The sequence below is a fragment of the Labeo rohita genome, chromosome 10 (assembly GCF_022985175.1).
Source record: "Labeo rohita strain BAU-BD-2019 chromosome 10, IGBB_LRoh.1.0, whole genome shotgun sequence".
Taxonomy (NCBI): domain Eukaryota; kingdom Metazoa; phylum Chordata; class Actinopteri; order Cypriniformes; family Cyprinidae; genus Labeo; species Labeo rohita.
In genome coordinates this window covers 28,445,266-28,472,997 of record NC_066878.1, presented here as the reverse complement: position 1 = coordinate 28,472,997, position 27,732 = coordinate 28,445,266, and the positions used below count along the sequence as shown (strand labels likewise).

Genomic DNA, 27,732 nt, shown 5'->3' with positions numbered 1-27,732 from the left:
TGCGATCCAGGGTCACAAGTTACCTGATGCTTCTGGGTTTTCCATGACTTGCATCTAAAGGTAAAACATTAAAGCATGCAAAAATAAAAGACCAAACATGACTTGTGTCGAAATTTATTAGATATATTGTTAACTGTTAAATTTATAACCAATTCAAAAGCTGCAGGAAAAAAACAGAATAAATCACACCATTGTACATTCACTGATATTTCCCCTGATTTTCAAACAAATGATCAGAAAGAGACAGTAAAACAGCATCGTGTAATTCCCCAAGAAAAAAAACACAGTAGATTCTCCGAGTGCGCAGTTATGCTTCGATTACAATATGATTCATTCATTATATCCGAAACCCTTGCCCATCCCAGTCCCCGCTAGCCTAAAAAGCCATGTACGTGTACAAAAGTAAACCACACGATCCGTGAGACTCAAGACAGTATGTCAGAACAGGCGTCAGTGCACTGATTGCTCAATTATGATCTAGAAAACATGAAAAATCAAAACCTGACGTCCTGGATTTCAGAAGAGGAGCGCAGGTATGTGATAACATCTTCTTGATTGCCAAAAAGGAGCCCTGACGGCTTGCATGATTGCGTGAACATTCGTGGACCTTGAAATGAAAGGGACGTTAAGAAACAAAACATGCAAACCGAGAAGAAACGTGTTGTAAATGTGCAATTCTAACTAGACGATCACAATGCAACAGGATCGCACGTTTCAACGCAGACGTCAGGCACTGGTTTGCGTGCCGTCAGCTGTCCATGAAAGCCCGACTATTATAAAACTAACGCACTGGCCACGATATATGATAAAAATCCAATCCGTCCGTCGTCTGGACAGAGAACCGTACACGTTAAAAACCTGTTACTAATAAACGAGAAGATAAAACAGCCCTGCGGGTCAAGTGCAAACAGCAGACACTCTTTTTGCTAGGCTGGATGATCTGAGCTGGTGCAGCATGGCCAGAGACGAGGAGGACAGGAAGTAGAATTATTCTACCAGTGCATCCTGCGAATCTGACCTGGTACGATATATAGAAACTATACAAATATCAAGCTCTTTAAAATGCGTTCTCCTCTTTGTCCTAAGCGTCTGTTGAGGCAGCTACGCACACATTCAGGTGCAGAGCTCAGGGTTCCCACACATTCTGATTGCAATATTCACTATATAAATATATAAATTTATGCCGTATGATTGTAAAAAATGTCAGAAATGCTAATGCATTTAATAATGCAAGTATGCAGGGCTGGACAAGAAAGATTCAAGTACACACATGTGACTTGTGCACTAGAATCTCTTACTGACTGTGCCTGTGTAGTGACACCGAATTTAAATCTGTTGTCATGACAACGCCAGTAACATTTGCATAATACGCGCAAGGATACCCGAACGGAGTCACTGTTTGCATGTCAGTAACCAGAGATTCATCCACCTGGAAAAATAGTTACAGATCAAAAAATAGCAAAAGAAAAATACAAGATTTTTGCTTTTTAAATTTTTAAATCATTTAGCGATGGAAGTGTATGCTTGTTATGAACCTAGACATTTTCCAGGCCTGGAAATCACATTTTTTTTCCCTGATATCTCCAGGATTTTCCAAGACCGTGGGAACCCTGAGAGCGTTACAGGTAGATTAGCGATATAAAAGCACTTTGCCTGTCCTAAAGCGACTCTAAAAGTAAGAAAAAAGCAGCAGCGGCGACAGCAACGATTTGCTCTGGTAATTAGTCCAGATTTTGGTGAGGAGAACCTGAAGAGTCCTGAGGGGTTAACGTCACGCAAAGTGTCTTGAGAACATGAAAACCCTCTTAAAAACAGCCTGAGCTCATGCAAAAGCCACTTGCAGAAAAGGGTTTGCGAGGTGGACGTGTTTTTGCACAAATGTGCATGCACACATTTAATCTAGCCAAACAAGACATGGTAGGCAGGACTACGCTGATATGACAAACTACCAATTAAAAACGTGATTAGGAATTTAAAGGAAGCAAGCGCTTCATCTGGGGGAAAAAAGACTAGACACAGACAAGAAAATAAAGATCTGAACCATTACAAACATGAACAAAACCAAACAAAAACATAAAGAATTGGTCCGATGCCTGCCGAAATTAAGTCGTTTCTGTTTCTGAGATAGAATAACACAACTATACAGCAATACTCGGGTGTTTCTAACAAAGTGGATCAAACAGGTCGAGCTGTGACTGTGTGTCCACCCTGTCGGCAGGTGTGTGAGTACAGTACTACTGATCACTGTGTCATTCTGCAGTCTGGTGGTGGAGGGCGATGGTGCCACCACTGGCCGGTTTGGTTGGATGCGGTGATGTCTTTCGTCAAGTGTTGTCATGGTTGGATTCGTGAAGTTTTGCCTCATTGTTCGTGAGCAGCACTGGTGCCTCGAACCTGACCAGTATTACGAAGCTACAAGAACGGGAGAAGAAAACTGTTAGGATTGTGGAAAAAAACTATTTATTTAATGCATGTTTGAAGCAAACTGCTTCATTTCACCATTTGTCCTAACCAGGTATAAAACGATGCCCTCTACAATGCCAATTTAAGTTTTAATGCATTTAGTCAGCTTAGTTTCACCTGGCTGCATTGGTCTGATTGTGCTGAATAATAAACTGTAACTTAATATTTTCTGAAGAACATGCATGGTGCTTTTTATGGTCGTTTTTAAATTTGACAGTCTTGTTTTGCTCATTTTATTTGTGAGTTTTTTTTATTCTATTATGTACAGCACTTTGGTCATCTCCCATAGTTTTTAAATATGCTTCATAAATAAATATTGTATTGTCTTGTATTGTGCTACAATGGTGTTACTGTTAACTAAAATAAAAACTATTAAAGGAGAAGTCCACTTCCAGAACAACAATTTAGAATTAATTTACTCACCCCCTTGTCATCCAAAATGTTCGTCTTTCTGCCTTCAGTCGTAAAGAAATTGTTTTAGATGGAAACATTTCAGCATTTTTTTTCACATGATGGACTGATATGGTGCCGCGATTTTGAACTTCCAAAATGCAGCTTAAATGCAGCTTTAAACGATCCCAAATGCGGTTGTAAACGATCCCAGCCGAGAAAGAAGGGTCTTATGTAACGTAACGATCGGTTATTTTAATAAAAAGAATACAATTTATATACTTTTTAATGCCAACCGCTCATCTCGTCTTACTCTGCCTGAACTCTATTTTTGTTCCGGTTCATGACAGTTAGTGTATGTCGAAAAACTCCCATCTCATGTTCTCCCTCAACTTCAAAATCATCCTATATCACTGTTTTACCTTTTTTTGTTACGGGTGTTTGATCATCTTTGCATGTTCACTTTGCAAAGACTGTGTCGGTACTTCTGCAGCGATACAGGATGATTTTGAAATGATTTTTGAAGTTGAGGGAGAAAATACGATTGGAGTTTTTCGACATATCCTAACTGTCCTGAGCCAGAAGTTCAGGGAGAGAAAGGCGAAACGAGCATTTGAGATTAAAAAGTATCTAAATTGTATTTTTTGTTTTTTAATGAAAATAACCGATTGTTTCACCAGATAAGACCATTCTTCCTTGGCTGGGATCGTTTACAGCCACTTTTGGGATTGTTTAAAGCCACATTTAAACCGCATTTTTTATGTGGAGAAAAATCCTGAAATGTTTTCCTCAAAAAACAATTTTTTTATGACTGAAGAAATAAAGACATGAACATCTTGGATGAAAAGGGGGTAAGTACATTATATATAAATCTTTGTTTTGGAAGTGGAAGTGGAATATTTTTTGGAATCTGTGATTATTTTTTTCAGGATTCTTTGATGAATAAGTTAAAAGAACAGCATTTATTTAAAATATAAATCTTGTCTAACAATGTAAATCAATGCTTTCACTTTTTATTTATTTAACACATCTTTGGTGAATAAAAGTATTCATTTCTTTCAAAAAAAGAAAGAATAAAAAGTCTACTGACCCCAAACTTTTGAGCAGTAGTGTATATTGTTAGAAAAGATTTCTATTTTAAACAAACGCTGTTTAATCCTGAAAAAGAGTTAGAATTAAAAATTAGAATGATTTCTGAAGGATCATGTGACACTTAAGACTGGAGTAACAGCTGATGAAAATTCAGCTTTCCATCACAAGAATAAATTATATTTTAAAGTATATTAATATAAAAACTTTACTATAAAAAAAATTGTATCATGTAATAACATTTTGCAGTATTATTGTTTTTCAATACTGTTTGAGTATTTTTCATTGTTTTATCATATTTATTAGTGTAGTTAAGCAACATTAACAAATTAAACATTATTGTCAAATGCTACTGAAATGTTGCCTTGCCTATTAACGAAAATAAAATAAGTACTATATTATTAGTATTTAAAGTAAATATTAATTTATTAATGTATAAAAATATTAACAAAATAAATTTAAGCTAAATATATTTTTTTAAATAAACTAATAATAAAACTAATACTGAAAAAAATAATTAAGATAATAAATATTTTGAAAAATAAACTAATAAAAATGGCAAAAGCAAATAAAATTACCAAAACTTAAAAAAAAAAAATAAATTCTAAATAATAAATAATAAAATAGTATATAATATTAAAATAACACTGGGATACTAAGTCTACAGAGCTGGGTAGTAACTGATTACATGTAATCTGGATTACCTAATCAAATTCCAAAAATTAAGTACTTGTAATTAGATTAAGTTACATTTTAACTTACTTTTTTGTAATCTGATCCTAATAGATTTTTATTATAAAGTACCCCCAGGATTTTAAAATAAACATTCTAATAATTAAGTATCATATTTGCATATTCATTGCTTCTCCGATGTTGGATATGGTCACATGACATACAGGTAAACAAATAAAATATTTCATTTTTAGTAAGTTGTTTTTTATTTTGATTATTATAAAATTATTTTAATTTAACATTTGATTTAATTATTAGCTCTTCATTAAACTCAACCCTTCCTGCAATTCCTTTGCAAACACCAGTTTGTGAAACCTAATATAATAATATAATATTTAATGCGCTTTAATAACAACAAATGGAAATTATTTTAACCCTTTAACTGTCACTCCCATTTTTGAACACAGACATAAAAATGCACTTTCCAGACTTAAATTTTTATAATTCATGAACGAAAACATTTTGTACTATGATTTTGATGTACATTTTCCGTGGTAATGCAATGTCTGATTTTAAAATGCCTTTCAAAAGGAATTTTGAGATTTGAGATTTGAACTGAAATATAACTATCTTACGATAAAACGTGATAGGGAAAAAGCTGACGAAAGTAGATTTTTTAAGTTGCACTCTTGACATATATTAATCCATTACTTTTCCTACATAATTTGAAACAAAAATATGGTAACTTATCTATTTAGGAGGCTTAGACCTTTCCAACGATGTATAGTTTGCCATGATTAAATTAGGATTTATTTGTAATATAGTGAAGTAAACAGAGGAGACGGTGACAGTTAAAGGGTTAATACTCTTTGTATTTTTATGCCAATAATATACAATATTATCCTATTTAATTCATGGTGATAAATGAGGTTGGTCAAAAGTAATCTAAAAGTAATCTGATTATATTACCTTAAATCTGTAATGGATTACGTTACCAACTACAATTTTTGTCATGCAATTGGATGTAATGTAACAACAGTAAAAGTTTTACCAACAGTAAAAGTGCCTTCGTAAACAGCACCAATTAGTTTTGATGTGCTGGATTTTGTCGCATCACTGCAGCGTTAAGTTTTCATCGTGCCTGGTTAGGACATCGTGTGAATTCAAGACCCCGCAGGCGTTTTTTTCACACTCACACGTGCACAAACGCACACTCACTCAAATCAAAGAGAGCAGAAACACACGCTCACATGCGCCGAGTGCAAACACACTCTGGAAAAATCAACAAACACAAAAAAGCGGTGATTAGAAACCAAGAACAGTGCAGAGGAGCAGCAATGGGCCGATGAGGAGAAATGAGAAATGAAGGAGGAAAAAAAAAACAAGATTGGGCAGAGACGCTTGGAAAGAGCGGCCGAGGAGAGTCTCATCTCTTCCAGATCGTTTTACGGCAGAGCCAAACGCAGAGGGAGGGAGAATAACACAAATATGAAGCGGCTGTGCTCCATTCTGACTCTCAACAGACGCTGAATTTCTCTCTCGAGAAGAAAGTCTATAAAGTGAACTTCATAACTGCCTTATAGACGCTGGAAGATCAACACAAGATTCGAGCAACTCTGAAAAACGAAAACCACATGACCAATACAAAAATAAAGGGATATTTCACTCAGAAATTCGAGTTTTGTCATCCTTTGTTGTTCCAAACCTGCATGAGTTTCTTTCTTCTGTGTAACACCAAAGAAAGGTTTAACAGAACATTCAGGATGCTCGTTTGAAAGGACGCAAAAAGCCCTGTAATAGTAGTCCATACAACTCGCTATACACACTATTATAAGTCATATAACGTCAAATGATACATTTATGTGGTGAAAAAACTCTTAAAGTCTTAAACATTTCCTTTTACCACAGCTGTCAAATCCCCTTTGCACTTCCATGTTTAAATATGTACATATTAATTTAAATATAATAAGTAAGTACCATTTTTTAACTGAAAACGGCACAATTAAATTTGGTTCAACCATGATATGTACTTCAAGTGAAAAATTAAATGTATATATTTAATAGTTTTTTTGTTGTTGTTTGTTTTGTTTTGTTTTGTTTTTTATAAATGGGAATCAAACTACCTCTATTTTTTTTTTTAACAAAAAGAAAATAAAAATAATTTAGCATTTTGACATTTTCATAACGAAACATGCAAAAGAAAATTGCATAAAATAAAATATGAAATAAAATAAAACAATTTTATGGGAATCAAACTAGCTTTAAAAAAAAAAGATTTACAAATTATTCATACATTTTTTTAATTCATTAAATTTTTTTCATTTTCATTTAATTTTTTATTTTTCTTTCAAAGCAACGCAAAAAAATCAATGTACAAATTTTTTTGGGAATCAGAACTACCTTCAAAACAATTTTAAGATTTAAAATGTTTTTATATATATATATATATATATATATATATATATATATATATATATATATATATATATATTTTTTAATGAAAACTGGGAATTATGGGAATCAAGCTACCTTTAAAAAAAGTTAAGATTTAAGAAAGTTTTGAGAAGATTTCAGTTTTTTTAACTCTGTTTTTACATTTTGACATTTCATAATAAAACATAACCAAGTTTCACAACTGCAATTCAAAATTTAAAATAAATAAATAAATAAATAACACTAGATTTCAGTCACATAAAAGCTATCATATGGTTTCTTAAAATGCAGCCCAAATCAAATTAAAAAGAAAAAATAAAAAAATAAAAAAAAAAAGTTATGATGCTTGTTCAAAGCTTGATAGCCTGTAGCCACTGTATGCTTTAACTGTAAGGAAAACAAGCAAGGAGATTCTTCAAAAACACCTCCATGGAAGAAAGTCAGTCATACAGGTTTGGAACGACAAGATGGCATTTTTTTTTTTTTTCCTGTATGCACTAACCCTTTAGGACAAGAACACTGGAAAAGAAAAAAAGGCCATTGCAGCTGCTCCTGTAAACATTGCAACCTGCCTCCATTTAGAGAGAAGATCAACAACTCGACAGAAGAACGCTGCTTTTGGAAGCTAAAGGCATTGGCCACCACACTTGCTTTAAACATCAAGAACGCCTCAAAAAACCCTCTTTTACCTTTCAACTCGAGTCTAAAACCATTAGAACTTGCAGATGAGGCTTTTTTAAGGAGCTGCAAACACCTGCTTTCAATTTGCGCCGTTGAGGCACTATTTTCCTCTGGCCTGAGCGAACGCTATTGGGCGGTTCAGCCAAGAGTTTGTCTGAAATGACTAACACTTTAACTCGGGTTACATTCGTCCACCCGTCAGCTGAGAGGAGAACACCAGAAGAAAAGTTAGTTGTGGTTAGCTGAAATGGAGGCAGTGAAGTGATGGGTTAGTGGGCGGCGGCGGATGAAAGGAACGTGAGAAAGAATGCACGACGGAGTTGCCGCTTCTCCTCCCGCACCACTTACGGAGTCTCTCCACCTGCCTCGTGTTACTAAAAAGGATGCGGCTACTCTTCGGCTGCCGTCGTGCCTCGTACGGATCCTTTTTGACGCATCTAGAAACAAAACATGCCGTTAGGTCCAATCTTACCACTCGCCGACATCCAGCTGGAAGGAAAACCTTATGAAATGTAAAAATAGCCAATAACAACATGAAAAGAATATTTGAGTGAATCTCAGGTAGAAATGGCCAAGTCTTTTTTATAGGATTCAACCTACCTAGGCAAGGCAAGTTTATTTATATAGCACATTTCATACACAATGGTAATTCAAAGTTCTTTACATAAAAAGGAATTCAAATAATCATAAAATGATCACAACATATGCATATGAAATCTAAAAACGGAAAAAAAAAAAAAAAAAAAAAAAGTGGGGATTCGAGAGACATTTTCCTTACAATGAAACATTCTTAAAAAATATATATATTTTTTAACATTTTAAAAAAAATAAGTTTACTGCTGCAATACAAAAAAAGATGAATGAAAAATATTGTTTTTTTAAAATATATTATTTTAGAATTTAAATTATTTTTGTATTATTGATTTTTTATTTTTAATTTATTTAAAATTTAATTTAAATTATATTTAACTCATTTAAAAACTATATAGAGCGAGAGAGAAAGAGAGAGTTTAAATTAGTTCATTATAATTTTAACTTGTGTAATATTTTAAGAAATGTAATTAAATATAGTCAAATAGATTATTACTTTATTACATACATTACAAACCATTAAAAAAAAATACAAAAAAATAAATTAAATTCAAAAATATATAAATGCTTAAAATATTTACTATATTTTTCATCCTTTTTTCTTGGGTTGCAGTAGAATAATAAAAATTAATTTTTAAAAATACTAATAGCTGGGATTCGAGAAAGACATTCGTAACAATAAAACATTTTTAAAAAAAATTAAGTTCACTACTGCAATGCAAAAACAGGATGAATTAAAAATTTTATTTTTTTTATATTTTAGTATTTTAGAAAGTATATTATTTTGCATTATTAAATGTATATATATTATATTACATATATTGAATATATACATTAAATAAATTGAAATATTAAAAAAAACTGCAATGCAATTTAGTACACTTTTTTAGTATTTATATTTTATAATTTATACTTATTTTACTCATTTTTAATTTACATAAAAAATACACTATTAAATTACAATTTAAGTTATATTTCTTAAAATATATTCATTACAATATACTTAAAAATAATTGTTAAAATTATAATTAACTAATTTAACACCTAATTTCAATACATTAAAAAAAAAAAAAATATATATATATATATATATATATATATATATATATATATATATATATATATATATATATATATATATATATATATATATATATATATACACACACACACACACACACACACACACACACACATATATTATATATATATATATTTTTTAAGATTTTAAATATAAGATTTAAATAAAAGAGAACCAGATTATTTAACATTTATAAGCTATTGATTATCACAGAAAGCCATATGTTTGCATTTTGCGATATTAAAAAAAAAAAACAGGCTCTTTTATTTTTTTTCAGGGGGAAATAAGATTTAATTTTCATTTTATTCATGACTCTTTTCGGGAGAGTCACGCATTGAACAGCTGGCTTTCAGCAGAGAGGCACTGAACGGGTTAACGTTGACATAATCCTCACTGGAAACATTCACCATCATTTCCATAAAAGAGGTTTTGAAAAAAATACACCCTGGAAGGTTTCTGTAAAGCACGGCAAAGCCAAAGTAAACTTAATTCGTCAAATATTAGTCCAAATACATACTTTCTGCTTGGCAGGCTGATAGCAGCGGTGTAAAAAGCTGTTTGTTTAATATAAAGTTTGACTGCATATGCTGCTTGTTTTATTAACGCCAACCTTTACAACTGAAGGCAATTACAGACAAACTGGTTAAGAGAAAGATATAACTCGTAACGTGACCGACGGGTTGACGGTTAAGGAATCACTTTATTGGTCTTGGCCAAGCGTCGCTTAAGAATAAAACTAATAAGCGACTACGCCTTCGGGACTTGGATGAGAATGTATTGATCGATATTTCCCAGGCAGTGAGGAGTTTGTGGTTTTCCTTGGCTGCATGCTGAAAGCGATCACAGAGCGTGTCAGAGTTTGGAGAGACTGTGTGCCGTTGGATCGTCATATTTACTGGGTAGAGGAAAGAATCTGGGCCAAATACTATACACTTGAGCTGGGACGCGTTCAACAAAAACACACAACTGAAAATAGAGAATACGAGCGCGCTGCCAACGGTGACCAGCGGGAAAAAAACCAATATAGCTCAAATCTGTAACACCTTCAATAACGTCCAGGAGCCGAATGACATTCAGCGACTACTATTTTACGTCTACAGTCAAATAATGACCCCTGGTGCTAATATCACAGGTACTAACGTTTTATTCCACATATAAACGCCCACATTACGCTGTAAAAGCTGTCCAGATGTGCACTGTAGGTTGATGATGTACAGATTGTACATGTGTATTATGAATATACTTGAGCTCAGTGTTTCTCAATAGCGCAGTGACCCGCAGCAATTTTATAATTTAGCTGTAGTCTGAGTTTAATGACTAAAGACTGCAAATTAAATAAAACCAGACAACTGTGTATTGAACTGTGCTTAGTTACACACAATAGCAACTGCATTTAATTCGCATTGCCATATTTAAATAGCCGTTTTAACCCGTTTCCTGTTAAATGAAGCGCTCAAAATTTTTTAGCAGAATCATTTGGACAACTCACTTGTTTTCTTAATCCTGGGTTATTACAGTTGACTAAACTAAACCCATAAAAAAATATATTATTAACATTTCTCATTTTTGTTTACTTTACCTTGAAGTACTAAAATAATATTAATAAAAACTATGGGACATATTTAAAAAAATAAAACTAATAAAAATGACACAAAAATCACAAAAATCTTAATACAATAAATTTAAGTGAAAGAAATTGGCATTTTGACCAATTTTCTTTTAAATAAAGCATTAAAAAATATATATATTTCTGAATAATTTGGACAAGTTGCTTGTTTTCTTAATCCTAGGTTATTACAGTTACAAACCCATTTAAAAAATAAATAAATAAATAAATAAATAAATAAATAAATATATATATATATATATATATATATATATATATATATATATATATATATATAAAATAATAACAATAACAACAACAACAACACCACCAATAATAACAATAATAATAATAATTATAATAATAATAATAATTATTATTATTATTATTATTATTATTATTATTATTATTAATAATAATAATAATAATAATAATAACATTTTATTCTTTAAATTTTTCTGGATTCCATTTTTCTGGACTTTTTTTAAATGGTTATATTACATTTTATTAATCAAAAAACAAGTATAATGAACTAAAATTAAAAGTTTAACAAAAATTACATGTTTAGGGCCCTATGAAATGTTTTATTTTTTTTTCCCTCACCTTCTGTTTTATTGTTACCATATTCAGTTTAAGCAGTTTAATAAATGTCTAATTATTTGAATGCATAAAAAAAAAATTAATTTATTAAAGTTTATTTTTATAATATGTTTACAATATGTAAATTTTTGTGGTTATTAAATGAAGGCATAAAATTTTAATTTAATCTTTTAAATCTAATGAAAGTTAAACATGAAATAAATATTGTGTGATTATTCCTTAATAAAATAAAGTTTTAATTTTAGTAATAACAATAGTAGTAGTAGTAGTAGTAGTAGTAGTAGTAGTATTACATACATTCTACTAAACAATACTAATATGTCGTCACCTTAAACCAAACTTTTATTTTGTGTGTATATGATATGATGCAGGGCAGTTCTGGACATGTTGTTCATGTATTTATGTCCTCATTTGGCGAGACTGCAGACGTCATGCACACTTCAGTATCTGTCTAGCAAACGAAACTGCGCGTCTGCGCCATTCCCGCACAGAGACACGCAGAACATGAATTATTCATTTAAATAGTCTTTTTGCTTAATATTTAGAGATACTAGTCCATATCGCGATTTGATTTAATTGCAATGACCTACTTTTGATTAATTCATCCAAACAAATTGTGACATTCCGCATTATACAGTAAATTCGTCTTTATGACTTGATTCCGCGATTCTGTCCGCACTGCAGAAATCACAGGGCCATAAGTATATCAATGATACTAAAACAACACTGTGGGGAACTGAAATTGAATAAAAAATTGGAGTAAAATGAGTCTCAATCATCTGGACAACTCACTTGCTGAGTCAGTTGAAAAGATAATAACAAATAATCACTCACTGAATCTAATGCAGTTATTTGTGGCAATTTTAAACAAGTCTGAGAGGTTTGTGACATTTAAATCATCCTAATTATTTAAAAGAATTATAGCAATTCCATTTTCTGATACTAAAGGCACAGAAATGATACCTTTGACCTTTAAAAACCATTCATGAATGGACCAAAATCAGAAAAAACAACAGTGGAAAGAACAGCGTTTCATGATCTGGACTGCTGGGAATAAGCAGGTCTGCCAAGGATGGGTGGGAACAAATGCAATTGAGAAAAATATACATGCTTCAGACCATAATTCTGTGCAAATGTCATTCTCACCTCCTCCAGCTCTCGCTGCGTCTCCTCCTCCATCCTGCGGATGTCCTCCATGGTGAGCTCCACCCAGCTGTCAATCCAACAGAAGAGCTGACGGTGGAAGTTGGTGAAGATTCTCTTCTCTTGCTGCGAAAGCAGATGAAAAACAGTCTGTGTTACCCCAAAGCATCAAGAGATGGGAAAAGTAAACATCTCAAATCTCATTTTGAGAGAAATCACTTGAGCTTTGATCTGACATAGGAAATGTTTTATATCACCAACATTAAATCCAGCACAACACGCCTTGAGACTGCACATATAATGTAATGTAATTTAATGTAACATAATATGCACAAGTTGTTTGGACCACTTCATGGAACTTTTTTGTCATTACTGTAGCATGACAGCATTACACAGGCATGAAAAAGGGCATTCTGGGCTGCTAAATCTCTCTTTTTGCATCCTATATGTGTTTGAAAAGACATGTGAGTGAATAAACGATAAGTACTAGCTTGACTGTGTATCATTTGCTTACCTTGTGGATGAAGTTTTCTATTTTGGTTTGAAGGCCCCACCACTTGAACTTGACGGTGACTAGTTTGTACGCACACATACGAGGAGTGTCCGGCTTGGCCAAAAGCTCTTTCTGTTCGGGGAAAAAAAGAAAAATGAAAAAAGAAAAAAAAAAAATAAATAAATAAATGTTTTGTTTTTTTTTCATATAGAATTGCCTAAATCAGAAACAAAAATGTCTTAAATTTATTTAATAGAGCTACTCACCTTCCAGTCTGGTCCTAAAGGTCCACGGCCTGTTTTCTCTGAGTGAAATATTGCTGGGTCCTCGTCCGGTTTGTAATCCTGAGAGAACCACAGTCCGGGTTAGTTATATTTCCTTCTCCACATTGCCTTGGTTAAGTCAGCGTAGATGTCATTTTAGAGATGGATACTTAATTTTGATGAAAAACTATAAATTAAAACATTTTATTACAAATTACCAATTTTAATATGTTATCACTGTTGTCAACTAGTTTTAAATGGAAAGTAGCTAAAGGCTGCTTAAAAAGTTAATTTTGCCACATGGCACCATGCACTAACTAGCACATTCATGACATCTGAATAGGGCTGGGCGATATGGCTGAAAACTGTATCACGATATCAGCGTTTCATATCGGTCGATATCGATAATTATTGATATTTTTTATGACCCATTTAAAATAAGGAACAGGAGAAAAATATATTACATTTCAACATTTTTATTTTAAACTTAACCTTCCTCTGATCATAACCCCCCCAGTTATTAAGACAGAAATGTCAACAACCATGGAAAACTCAAATAATTAAAATGTAAACATAATTCTAAATTTAGATTCTTTGTCATAAGGCACTGATGCAGAGTACCTCTCCATGGTGGTCTGCTGCTTGTGTTCAGGGTCGAAATTAACTTTTTTACTTGGTAGCACTGGTGTTCCCAACTTCAAATAGTTAGGAGCACCAAAACTAAATTTAGGAGCACTAAATGAATATTAAGGTTGCATTAAATACAACTACACAACCTATAGCCTACAGCCTAGATATGTTATGTAGTCTAATTTGCGCACATTGGGGAGTCGCTCTCTAAACGTGGGGTATTAAAACTGCTTTTGAATGCGCGCGCGCGCGTTTTACTTTCGGTTTCGTTTTAACGATGGCGCGAAACTCTCGGCGGTGCTGAGCGTCCATTCTACAATACAAGATATTAATTTAATAATTTTGTCACTCCCACGTTGCTAGGTTATAGAGCGAGTGCCTTTGTTGATGCAACCAAGCTTGCTTCGCAACCTCTGTTTTCTTCCGACGAAGAATAAAAAATATCGAACGTTTTATAGAACACATTTTTATTGATATCGAACACGTGTCTATCGCGATACATATCGTTATCGTTTTATCGCCCAGCCCTACATCTGAATTAATGATATTCTGCTTAGTTTTAACCCTGACAGGAATTTGACAAAATAACCATATACAATTCAGTTTTGCCATCACAGAAATACATTTAATAAAAAATAGTTAGTTGAAATAGTAATATTTTACCATGTGCTTCTACCATTTTAATGTATTGTTTGTTTTATTTATTAATTGTTTGTGTGTGTGTGAAGAAAAAAAATAAAATAATATAATAAATGATCACAAGAGAGTCACTAGATTTGTGGTGAGATTAAAACTAAATAAAACAAAATAAAATAACAGATCACCCAAGAGTCACTAGATTTGTGGTGAGATTAAAATAAAATAACAAAATAAATAAAAATAAAAATAAATATCACTCAAGAAAGTCACTAGATTTGTGGTGATATTAAAATAAAATAAAATAAAATATCACTCAAGAAAGTCACTAGATCTGTGGTGAGATTAAAATAAAATAAAATAAAAGATCACCCAAGACTCAAGAGAGTCACTAGATTTGTGGTGAGATTAATAAAAATAAAATAAAATAAAATAAAATATCACCCAAGAGTCACTACATTTGTGGTGAGATTAAAATAAAAAAATATTTAAATAAAAAATAAAATAAAAGATCAAACAAGAGTCACTAGATTTGTGATGAGATTAAAATAAAATAAAGTGCAAAAGTCAGTAAGATTTTAATTGTAAATTTCATATACAATAAACAATAATGATTGCTCAGAGAGTTGCTTGATTTGTTGGTAGGTGTTTTTAAAAAAAAAAAAAAAATATGTGCATATTATCTTACAAAACACCTTCCCACCACCTCCACTTTGGGAATTCCCATCATTTCCGTGTTTTTTCCCACCTCGCACTAGTGCGCACACTCGCACGCTACCTTTTAATCTCTCCAACCTCTGCCCTGAGTACCGTGAACATATGGGAATAAGGATTAACCTGAACCAGGACTGATCCACTTAACTAATTAAAGATATGAAGCATAAACGCGTGAAGAGCAGTCACTTCAGTGCCCCTCCACAGTGAGCGGGAGAAGGGTCACCGGAAGATGAAGAGGAGTAGATAACCAACACACTCCTGCTAGTCAACACACCACGATGCTGCTGGACTCCAGGCAAACGGATGCAGCTGTATTTATGCGCTCGGCAGCGAGCCAAAATGAGGTCACATGGAAACGCATTTGGATTTATTCAAAGCAGCTGATGTTTGACGCAGCGTGCGTGTCTACACGGCACCGGCAGCTAGTTTGCTTGATCTTGAGGCTTGAGGTTTCAGACAAGATTGTGCAGTAAACTCTGGTGCTTACAGCAAGTACAGGTCTCTCCAGTGTAGACAGAGTAAAGATAAGAAGCAGCATTCTTGGTAAACTAGTGAACCTTGAGTAATGCAGGTTAGAAGGGCAATGGTCCACACGCTCTAATGTCACGTCACCCTAATCCAGTCTTACGTAACACGCCGGCTAAAGGCTGAATCACAAGTCACACACTAGCCAGCCTAAATAGCATGCAGGATAAAAATTAGCACGTCCCAAATCACTACACACTGGAAACACTTGCTAAAAGTGCTTTTTTTTTTTTTTTTTTTTGCATGTTTTTACGCTAATATAACATACTTAATTTACACATGCTACAAGCAAACAAACAGTATGCACAACAAATTTGTGGCATTAAGACATTTGTTTTAATTGTTTTATACTGTCTTATTACAAAGTGTATGCACTACTGTTCAAAAGATTTTTAATGTTTTTTGCTTTCTTCTGCTTACCAAGGCTACATTTCTTTGTGAATTATTACATTTTATACATTTAATAACTAATAACTAAACTTTTTTTAAATATCGATATTCCATTTTTGAGAATCGATACAGTATCGCCAAACAAAATATCGCAATACACGCGTATATCAATATTTTCTTACACCCCTATAATGCAACAAAGGGGTTTGTGGTTTTAAATACATTTTAAGGTATTAAGAGATTTTATGATATGGCAATGTCTAATTTGTGTCATACTGTCTCACAAAGTACATGCACTACTGTTCAAACGTTTCTTCTGCTTACCAAGGCTGCATTTGTATGACTAAAAAAATGAGTAAAAACAGTAAAATTATGAAATAATATTACTATTTAAAATGTAATTTATTCTTGTGATGCAAAACTGAATTTTCAGCATTACTCCAGTCTTTACTGTCACATGATCCTTCAGAAATCATTCAACAAACATTTCTAATATTATCAATGTTAAAAAAAAAAAACAGTTGTGCTGCTTCAAAGATCAAATGCTGCTTCAAAAAGAACAGCATTTATTTGAATTTATTTTGTAACATTAGAAATATTTTTACTGTCAATTTTGATCAGTTTAATGCATCTTTTTTGTGCAGGGAATACTACATTAAATAATATTAAACTAAGTGGATAAATCAGATTTTGCCAGTGTGAGATTATCTGCATCAGCCGATAATCGTTTATGCATGAGCGATTAACAAAAGCACAATGGTTGAACTGTAATTAAGCCTAAAATAATTCCAATGGACTCATTTAGCAGATGATTTGATCCAAAAGGGCCTTACAGATGAGAAACATCACATGCAACTAGCCAACACCAAAACCTAATGCAAAAACAGCCTAATGCATTTGCAGCAGAGGCCCATTTTTGAGTGCCAGCTGACCGCAGGATGACTGGACCATGAGCTTTATATTCAAAGTGGGTATTACTACAGAAAAGCAAATGAGAGAGCATTTCAAGACTGGTAAGTTTAAAGTGCACTTACTCCAGGTTCAACCTGAGAGCGATCGGCTATATCGATATGCACAACCTCCACTGTCTTCCACGTGGTGGGATCCAGATCATGTACCTGGTATTGAGCACAAACAAAGGCGAAAAATCAGCCTAAGGATGAGATTACAGATGCATTCAAAACGTCAAATAACAAAGAAACGTTTCACTCACATTCTCTAAAGAGCCCATGTCAGGTTTGTGCCACGTTTCAATTTTAATCATGAAGTCATCTTTCATGTATTCATTCTGAGGAGAAGATGCAGTGATGTTTACATTCACAAATTGCAGTTTTATCACAAACAGCAGCATGAGATCACTTTAAACTGCGGTTTAACAGCGCATGCAACGCAAATGTTTCTAAAGTGTTTCTGAGGTCCAGCAACTTCAGAGCGGCCCAAACCGCATGTTTTCAAATTGGCTTTAATGCTGGAAGGAACGAGTTCCTAGAAAACAGGAAGTAAAAAGGCTGTACTCCAAGTTCTAGGTAAATTGGTGTTACGATTGGTATGCTGAATGAAATACACATACAGTGTTCCCAAAACATAATCAGATACTCGAAGCAATAGTTCAGCCAAAAAATGAAAACTTGCTGAAAATTTACTCACCATCAAGACATCCAAGATGTAGATGAGTTTATTTCTTCATCAGATTTGGAGAAATGTAACATTACATCACTAGCTCCCCAATGGATCTTCTGCAGTGAATGGGTGCCGTCAGAATGAGAGTCCAAACAGCTGATAAAAACATCACAATAATCCACACCACTCCAGTCCATCAATTAACATCCTTATGAAACAAAAGCTGCATGCTTGTAAGAAACAAATCCATCATTAAGATGTTTTAACTTCAAAACATGACTTCTCATCATTCACAATTATGCTTCCTCCAGTGAAAAAGTCCCTCTCTTGTTGTTTTCCCACATCAAAATGCACTTACATATTTGTTTAGAGCTGTTTTAGGCCGTTTTCATTTGTAAATGGTGCTTGATCTGTGCATATTCCTCTCCTGATTCAGGCGAGACAACTTTTTTTACCAGAGGAAGTGGCAGGATAATGGCAGGGCTCAACAATAAGGAGTGCCCGATGGCCCGGGGCCAGCGTGAAAGATGCTCGGGATAGTTGACTAATCTGTCACTGGTCCGATCAGCCCACTGTGCTTTGTCACGAGTTTATGATTTGCACATGTTCACAAGTCTTGTTCATTTAAAATTTCAAGCAATTGCAATGCGTGAAATATTGGAAATATTAACCTAAATATTGAAACAGGGTTTATGTTAATGTATCTCTGAGTGGAACTGGCGGTTTTAAGAAATGTTTAAATGGTGTTTTCTTTTCATTTGCCTCTGTATAATGCATTTAAAGTTGTGTTCATAAGCATGGCGCTGCTTTACTTACAGCGGTAACCAAGGAAACGCTGTATCCTTATTCCAAAAGCGCCACCTGCTGTCAGAGGTTGTTTTTCCCTTAAATCATCTCTTCATTTGCAACAAAATAATAATAATAAAAAAAATTGAACAAACAAATAATGTTTGAACTTCACATTTGTTAGGCTAGTAGGTTTTGTTGTGATATCGAAATTGGAATCGAGAATTGTACTATTTGTAAAATTTTGATGTCTTATATGCTTATTTATTAAAGTAAAAGATAGCATGGGTTAATGATAACAGCAACTATTGTTTTGTTTAATTTTTGTGGCAGGGCCAGTGAATATTTTAACAGGGCAAGTAAAAATTTGAACAACTTTCCTGACCGGGCCAGAAGAAAAAAATTCTTAGGGTTGAGCCCTGAATGGATTATAGACATTTAAGATATTTTAGCCAGAGGCATTGGTTTGAAGTTAAAAACATCTTAATAATGAATTAGCATCTTCAAACACACATCTTTTCACTTCACAAGACGTTAACTGATGGTCTGTAGTGGTGTGGATTACTTGTGGATTATTGTGATGTTTTTTTACCAGCTGTCTGGACTTTCATTCTGACGGCACCCATTCACTACAGAGCATCCATTGGTAAGCCAGTGATGCAATGCTACACTTCTCCAAATCTGATGAAGAAACCAACTCATCTGCATCTTGGATGGTATGAGAGCGAGTACATTTATAGCAAATTTACCTTTTTGGCTCAACCATTTCTTTAAGACAAGTAAGAAGTATGAATGTAATCGCATACGATGACATAATTTATCAAACAGAAAGACAACATGTGCACTTTACACACAAAGATTGAAACTAAACAATAAAGACATGACTTGATTAAAAACAGGTTTTCCATTGATGCAAACTGCAGGCACTTCATAGTAAATGATCATGCACTACAATGTAGTGTACATTCATAATAACAGCTAGTTTTCGTACTTACAGTCACAACTGAGGAGAATGGAGCAGCATGCAAAAATAAAAGAAGAAAAATAATCAGGTGACACAAATAAACCATTCATATCTCCACTGTCAAAACACACAAAAACAAATGAGGCCCGAAACATACTCCGAGTACATGAATGCAAACCGTTATAGCTACGAAAAATATGTCAGTGGCCAATTGACATATTTTTAATTAAAGTATGCACGGTGTACTTACAGGGCTCTACACTTTTCTTTTTATGAGCACCTTCTAAACAATGATCAGAAATCAAAAATGAGCCTTCCCCTTACGAGGCGATTTACAGGGGAATTTTGTTTTTACCTTTTTCTAACTTTATTAAAAGTATGTCATCTTTTATGTCAATTTTTTTAAAACGTATATTTTATAAGCTTAAAATTTCTAATTAAAACAACATAAGAACAAGTAGAATAAGTTACCAATCAAATGAAATCAGTATTAACTAAATTAATTTGTACTACAGAGGTGGCACAGAAGAACACAAAAGTGATTCCTGTAGGTGTAGGTGTATTTTCAATGTTTAATGAGGCTCAGAGGTGGCATGAGTGCAACCGAATTCATAAATTCATGTTGAGATTAATGTTTTAATTATAACATTTTGAATATAGAAATATTAAATTATTTAAATAACTAAAAAGATACTTTAAAAATGAAACTAAAACTGCCAGTAGGTGGCGGCAAGTCACTGATTTAATTACTGAATCATTCATTCATTTGATTCGTTTGAACGGCTGATTCATTCAGGAATAAAGCAAGTAACTGTGTTTATGAAGGGGAAATTGAATCATTGACTCACTAGATTCGTTTAAAAATGCACATTCATTCATAAAGAAAACACTGCTGTGTTTGAACAGAGATGCGCAGCGGCTCAGTTGTGACTTGTTTCAAACTATTTTTGATGATGAAATAGAGCAAAATCAGGCAATAGTCAGACAATGTAAGCAACTTAAAATGAACTTCTTGTTCATTTAACTGTTGTAAATCAATCTCATTTACAAACTCCCATTAAAACCTGTCACTCATCTTAATTCATGGTGACCCCACAAAGTTCCACTATAATCAACAAAGCTCTCTACACCGCACAATGACTCTCTTATTTACACTCTATCTACACTTTAAGAAAGGATTCGAGATATGTCTGTGATGCACTACTCAACATTGTAAAAACACTCAACGTTGAAGCTCCCCTCAGCGCAAAATATGCTGAAGGGGTCAGTCGCATTGGGGCTCCGAAATATTTTTTTCATAGTCGCATGCAATAGTTTTCAGTCACAAACGCGACTGAAATGGTCGCACCGTAGAGCCCTGTCTTAGCGTATCAGGTTGCTTTCAGTCATTTAACTAACTTAATGTTAGTTACATGTTTATAGCAATGTTTATAGCAAGCTACCAAAAAAACAACACTGTTTAGCTTGGTATGCTTTTTTATATCTGCGTTTGCATACTTGCCGAGTATGTTTCAGGCCCAATTCTTTACCAAACGGCACATGTGAGAATTTGTGAAACAATCAAAAAACACTATACGCATGACATCTGTGCCAATATGTAATGCATTACATATTGTCATATACAATAAAAATATGATAGTGACGGATTGTGTGGTATAACGGATGAAAAGGTTCCCACTCACTCGTGCGGCAGTATGGATAAGCGTTCCAGGCCTTTTCATGGAAAACTAACGCCCCCTCTGGTGCGATCATCTTCACAAAGCCCGGCACTTTACTGGATGAACGCAAAACAGAAGAGCGCCAGAGTAATTATTTACAGCTTTGTGTTACGTTGAATGGTTTGTCATCTGATAATGTGCTGCAAAACACTTGAGATGTGACATCTGACAATACTACACCGTAGGTGGTGTAAGCATCAAGAATAAACATTTTGGTAATTACTCACTTAAAGGAGAAGTCCACTTCCAAAACAAAGATTCACATATAATGTACTCACCCCCTTGTCATCCAAGATGTTCATGTCTGTCTTTCTTCAGTCTTAAAGAAGGAAAACATTTCTCCATATAATGGACTGATATGGTGCCCCGATTTTAAACTTCCAAAAGGCAGCTTAAATGCGGCTTCAAACGATCCCAAAATGATCCCAGCCGAGAAAGAAGGGTCTTATCTACCGTAACAATTGGTTATTTTCATAAAAATAATACAATTTATATACTATTTAATGCCAAACGCTCGTCTTGTCTCACTCTGCTTGGACTGTTTTTGTTCCGGTTCATGACAGTTAGGGTATGTCGAAAAACTCCCATCTCATGTTCTCCCTCAACTTCAACATAGTCCTATATCACTGTTTTACCTTTTTTGTTAAGGATGTTTAATCTTCTTTGCACATTCACTTTCCAAAGACTTGGTCGGTACTTCTGCAGCGATGTAGGATGATTTTGAAATCATTTTTGAAGTTGAGGGAGAAAATACGATTGGAGTTTTTCGACATACCCTAACTGTCTTGAGTCAGAATACACAGAGATCAGGGAGAGAAAGGCAAGACAAGCGTTTAAGATTAAAAAGAATTTAAATTGTATTTTTTAAATGAAAATAACCGATTGTTTTGCTAGATAAGACCCTTCTTTCTAGACTGGGATCATTTACAACTGTATTTGGGATCATTTGAAGCCGTGTTTAAACTACCTTTTGGAAGTATCGGGCACCATACCAAAAATGCAGAAATGTTTTCCTCTAAAAAAAAAAAAAATCTCTTTACAACTGAAGACAAAAGACATGAACATCTTGGATGACAAGGGGGTGAGTACATTATATGTGAATCTTTGTTTTGGAAGTGGACTTCTCCTTTAACAATACTATTAAAGTTGACTTGTTTTTACCTCTTTAAGTGGTAGATTTTGTGTGTGTATTGTCCTTTCTCGCCCTCCTTTTCATATGGTTCGTTCTTAAGCACTTCAATGCCCTCTCCACCACCAGTCTCATTTTTACTGGCCTCAGCCACTGAGAAAAGCTGCCCGACTTGATACTGCAATTGCAGAGAGGAGAAAAATTGGTCAGGTCAGATCTGACAGATCAGATGAACACCTAACAGACACTTCAAACTCAATACCAAATGAAAGGTGACTATTAACCTCTCTATGAATACCTTGTGAAATAAAAATGGGAGTATATATTCTCTATATATTTGAACCCTTTCCAACAATGACTGTATAATTTTCAGATTTTTTCACACCAACGACAACTGAGGGATTCATATACAACTATTACAGAAGATTTAAACGCTCACTGACACGCCAGAAGGAGAAACAATACATTAAGAGCCGGGGAGTGAAAACTTTTTGCATTTGAAGATTTTGTCTTCTGGGAAACATGCAAGTATCTTCTGTAGCCTCTTAAGGTGTGGACCATTCAAGTAAGAAAACGGTATTGAGAATCAAGGGGATGTAAACTTTTGAACCGGGTCATTTCTTTAAATTCTACTATTATTTTCTCTTGTGGACTATCTTTTATGTGAAATATCTTATTCAGGTCAGTACTAAAACAATAACATGCATTTTGTATGATCCCTCTTATTTTGGTAAAATAACATTTTGCAGATTCTTAAAGGGGGGGGATGTAAACTTTTGACATCAACTATACTAAAAAATACCACTGGTTTAGTCAGTCTTTGAGGTCATCTATATGCTAGTGCACTTGGAAAACTTATTTTTTCTCTTATCTCTTAAAATTAGGTAAACATCATAATTTTTAAACTAGCATGTCCTAGTCGGACATGCATGAATACGCAAACCCTACAGACTTCATATACGAAACTCAGATCAGCATCTGGGGAATTGAACAGCTCTCATATAATTAAAATACGTTCCTTCCAGCAGTTCCAGATATGAAGACAAAGCTTTGCATTGTGTGACTGATTGATGCCTTAGAGGGACATTATAGTAAAACCAGTTTTACAAAGGCAAAGTGGGAACTTATGTAGATATGCATGAATAGTTTGGAACAAAAAGCCATTAAAAAAAAAAAAAAAAAAAAAAAACATTTGTTAACTGAAATAAACTAAATCTGTATAAATATTAAAATGAAAATGAGTTCAACTTGATAAAAGCTGAAATAAAAATTTATAAAAACTACATAGCAGGGTTATAGTTGATGAAAATTAAAGCTGAACTGAAATTAAAACCATTTAAAAATAAATAAATGTGAAAAAAATAACGTGAACATTTACTGAAATAAAAAAAAATAAATGTATAAATAAATATATTTTAATACATGGTTTAATATTATAATTATTGCAGCTATTTGCCAAGGCAACATTTCTCATTTTAATTAAGTTAAACATGATGCACTAAAACAAATAAAACTAAAATTAAAATAAAAAAATAAAATAAAACAAAATCTACTGACATATAAAATAAAACAAAATAATAATAATAATAAAAATAAAAACAATTACTACAATTCTAAAATGAAAATTAACAAAATAATAAAAAAAGCTTTTGAGCTTGTTGCAGTGCATTCTGGGCTTGCATTCTAAGCACAGGAAAAGCGACAAGTGCAACTATGATGCCATAACCAGCATGCACTGTAGGCAGCTCACTAGGTTTTGGAACAGAACCCTAGAGTGTGTTTTTCTGAAAGAGGATCCTTGTATCCGTGCATCACATATGAGCGCATCTGCAACTCAGATCACTTAAAAACAGCCTGCTTGACAGCTGTCAGGCTCCAAAAGGACTTCACAAAAGTAGTCTGCCTGTATGTCGCATGCTACGAATCAACGGCATCCTAAATGCAAAATATCAAACAATGCCAATCAAGCAAGCATCAAGGGTGTTTCTCTCAAAACAGCGCGAGACTCAAATGTTCCCCGAGGGCAAGCGTGTTCTACATGCATGACATGCTTTATCTTGTCCTTGTTGCTCTGATCAAATCCTCGACGTTCAGAAATGCTGGGGTTTTATGCGATTGTTGTGATGTTGAACTCTAGAGAAACATCAGATGGAGCCGTCTGACTCTACTGATGCTGCTAATGGAACTAATAACTGTTATTAAACCACAGGAAATTAGGTGGTTTTCAAGGTCAAAGTGATGCTGCACATTTACAGTCAATTTTTAACTTATTACTTGGGAAGGAAGTGTGATTTTAAAAAAAAAAAAAAAAAAAAAAAAAACTCACCTCTTCCACCGAGCATGGCAAGACCACACGACTGAAAGAAAATAAAAAACAAGAACAATTAATTATAATAATAATAAAAAAAATAATGAATTTTGTTGGCTGATTCTTTCAGTGACTAATGCTAAAAAACACAATATATTATTCAAATAAATTTAAAATTTGCTCTCACTATTTTTTTTGTTAAATACACATATTTAATAATATTTTTGATCAATATTTCTAAATATCCATTTTTTTAGATATTCAATTATAAAATAAAATGCATAGAAATAAATTAACATTATGAAATACATACTTTATGATTTTATGATTCTGATAATTCATTCAATTAATTTATTATTTTATATATTTACAAAATAAAAACATAAAAATAATTATAAATTAAAAATTACAACGATAAAACCAAAAATCCATTTTTTTTAAAGAATTTGATGCTGATAATTCAAATATTTATACTTATTTATTATTTTATATATTTACAAAATAAAATATATAAAACATAATTATAAATTAATATTAAAATGATAAAACATCCATTTTTATTTTTTATGAATTTGATGTTGATCATTCAAATATTTATAAATATTATTTTTTTATATATATATTTAGTTATAAAATAAAATGTACTAAAATTATAAAATAAAAATTAATTATATTTTTATTTATGACTTTATGATGCTGATAATTCAAATATTCATAAATATTCATTTTATTTTATATATTTATTATAAAATAAAATGTATAAAAATTATAATATAAATTAAAATGATAAAATACATACTTTTTACATTTTTCATAATGATGCTGTGTAATATCAGGTGATTAATCACCCTGACTGATAAACACAAGTCTATCACTAAACAAATAAACCAGTTTTACTGATCGATGCTGATCCCAATATTCAGATACATATACATAACACCACATGATGCAATTCAATGCCAGTAAATGAGATTTTGGGAGGTTTGTTTGTAACATACAAAAGTAAAATAGAGACAGTAAAGGGGAAAGGGGAAATGAGATCAGGACATGATCCAGTTCAGACGCAAACCTGGTTTCTGTGAGCCACAAGCTTTTATACGAGCATGTGCAATCAAACACGCACAAATAATCAGCCTGGACCATATATTGGTCTGTTTCTACAATTAGTTCCTAATGTGTAAAAGTTGCATGAGAAGAAACAACATCAATCTCTGCTCAATAACACCCTTCGAACGTCCATCTATTACACGTCAATCCTTGCTATCTAAGCCAATCCTGTAAATAATGAAATAATCATTTTGCAGGCATTCAAAACACTACATATAAACAGTTTTCTTAAAGAAAAACCGACGACAGTTTCTATATTACTCAACATTTCCTCAACATGGAAACTCCCCTGTAAACCTCAAGAGGCAGAAATTCTCTCCTATCCGCTGAGTGACTCAGAAATCCAGAGGTCTTGAGACAGATTGAGTCTTTCTAGTATATTTTACCAATTAAACCTAGTACAGCCATGCTGGAAACTTTGGCAGTGAGTTTTCAGGAATAAAACCCATGCAAACCTGTTGCACTGCTGCTCAAGGTGACTAGGATTTCTCACATTTGCATTCACTTGCAAACCTAAAGGGTGGATACTCCGAGTCTGAACCTTGATAGAAGGTTAAAAGGTGCTGGATTTCATAAGGCGGCACAATGTGACATAATCTTGATCCGATCTCTCAGATTAAAGGCTATACAGCAACTGTTTTCAGGCATGTCATGTTCCCTGCTACAGATGAGAACCTAATTAAAATGTGATAACTAGATCCCAAGAGAATAGAAAGTTAAAACCTGGAAGGAAACAAGAACAGGTTGGAAATGAATGACTGCAGGTCTTTATAAGCCAGAGGCAGCTGTCATATTGACGTTAGGATGCATCAAAGAACGTCTAAAACAGAAAATGCCTAAAAATAACTAAGTCACACTAGTGAATATAATTAGATTACGCGGTTAACAAGTCGGACCAAACGTGGTGTCAAGCCAGAGAGTAATTTACCACAGTTTAATCATCATTAAACACTTTTCAACTATACCTGCTGGCATTAACAGGTTTAAAAACATGAACTTTAGGTCTCCGTGTACTATTTAAATGCTATGCTACAGGATTCTGGATATAATACACTGACAATATTTCTGAGGTAAACGTTAAAATATAATCTGAAAAGCCTTTCTCAGATTGACTCAAAAGGTGCTCAACTGTCAAGCGGTTTTCCTATGATTAATGCCTCACTTACATAAACCGGCAAAAGAAAGAAACTAAAAGGCGAGTTTTTAATACATTTTTGTGACAACAAAACCGCTAACGTCAAAGCTAGACGCTTTCTGGAAATATAAACTTTCAAAAATCAATGACTATGTCGTTATCTCCAGTTTGAGGGAACTATCAGATTTGCTGCCGTTTAATCTTGACGGCTAATGACTAACAGCTAATAGCATCGCGCGCTAACGCACGTCTCGTTGAAAATGAATGGCGAGCGGTTTCGCTTAGCCTAGCATGCTAACGCTACATGCTAAAGCTGGGCCTCATGCGCGAGCCGGTGTCTCTCGCACTTCCCGGGAGCAAGTCCACCTCCGCAAGTCCACGTTTCACCCCCCAAAAGTGGTCAAGAACCAGCAGATACACATTTACTATGTGTCATTCGCAAGTAAATAAAATGTTTGGCTGAAAAGGTGCAAAAATAAGACTTGCACTTACTATTCCTTGATGAGCACCATCTTCTCTACACCGGTTACGGCTGCGCGCAGGCCTGCCGACGTCACGGCTG

The 27,732-nt window shown here is 33.5% G+C and overlaps 1 protein-coding gene across 1 annotated transcript; it reads right to left on the bottom strand.

The window, feature by feature from the left end:
* Window positions 1-102: 102 nt before the first annotated feature.
* pitpnb (phosphatidylinositol transfer protein, beta) lies at window positions 103-27,732 on the bottom strand. The gene is made up of 12 exons (XM_051121333.1): window positions 27,663-27,732; window positions 24,947-24,977; window positions 22,653-22,798; window positions 21,456-21,547; window positions 19,805-19,812; window positions 17,617-17,691; window positions 17,438-17,521; window positions 13,509-13,586; window positions 13,264-13,374; window positions 12,753-12,875; window positions 8,077-8,165; window positions 103-2,412 (listed from the first exon to the last, which is right to left on the bottom strand). The coding sequence occupies exons 1-11, from the start codon at window positions 27,680-27,682 to the stop codon at window positions 8,118-8,120; spliced, it is 816 nt and encodes a 271-aa protein (XP_050977290.1). The 5' UTR covers window positions 27,683-27,732; the 3' UTR covers window positions 103-2,412; window positions 8,077-8,117.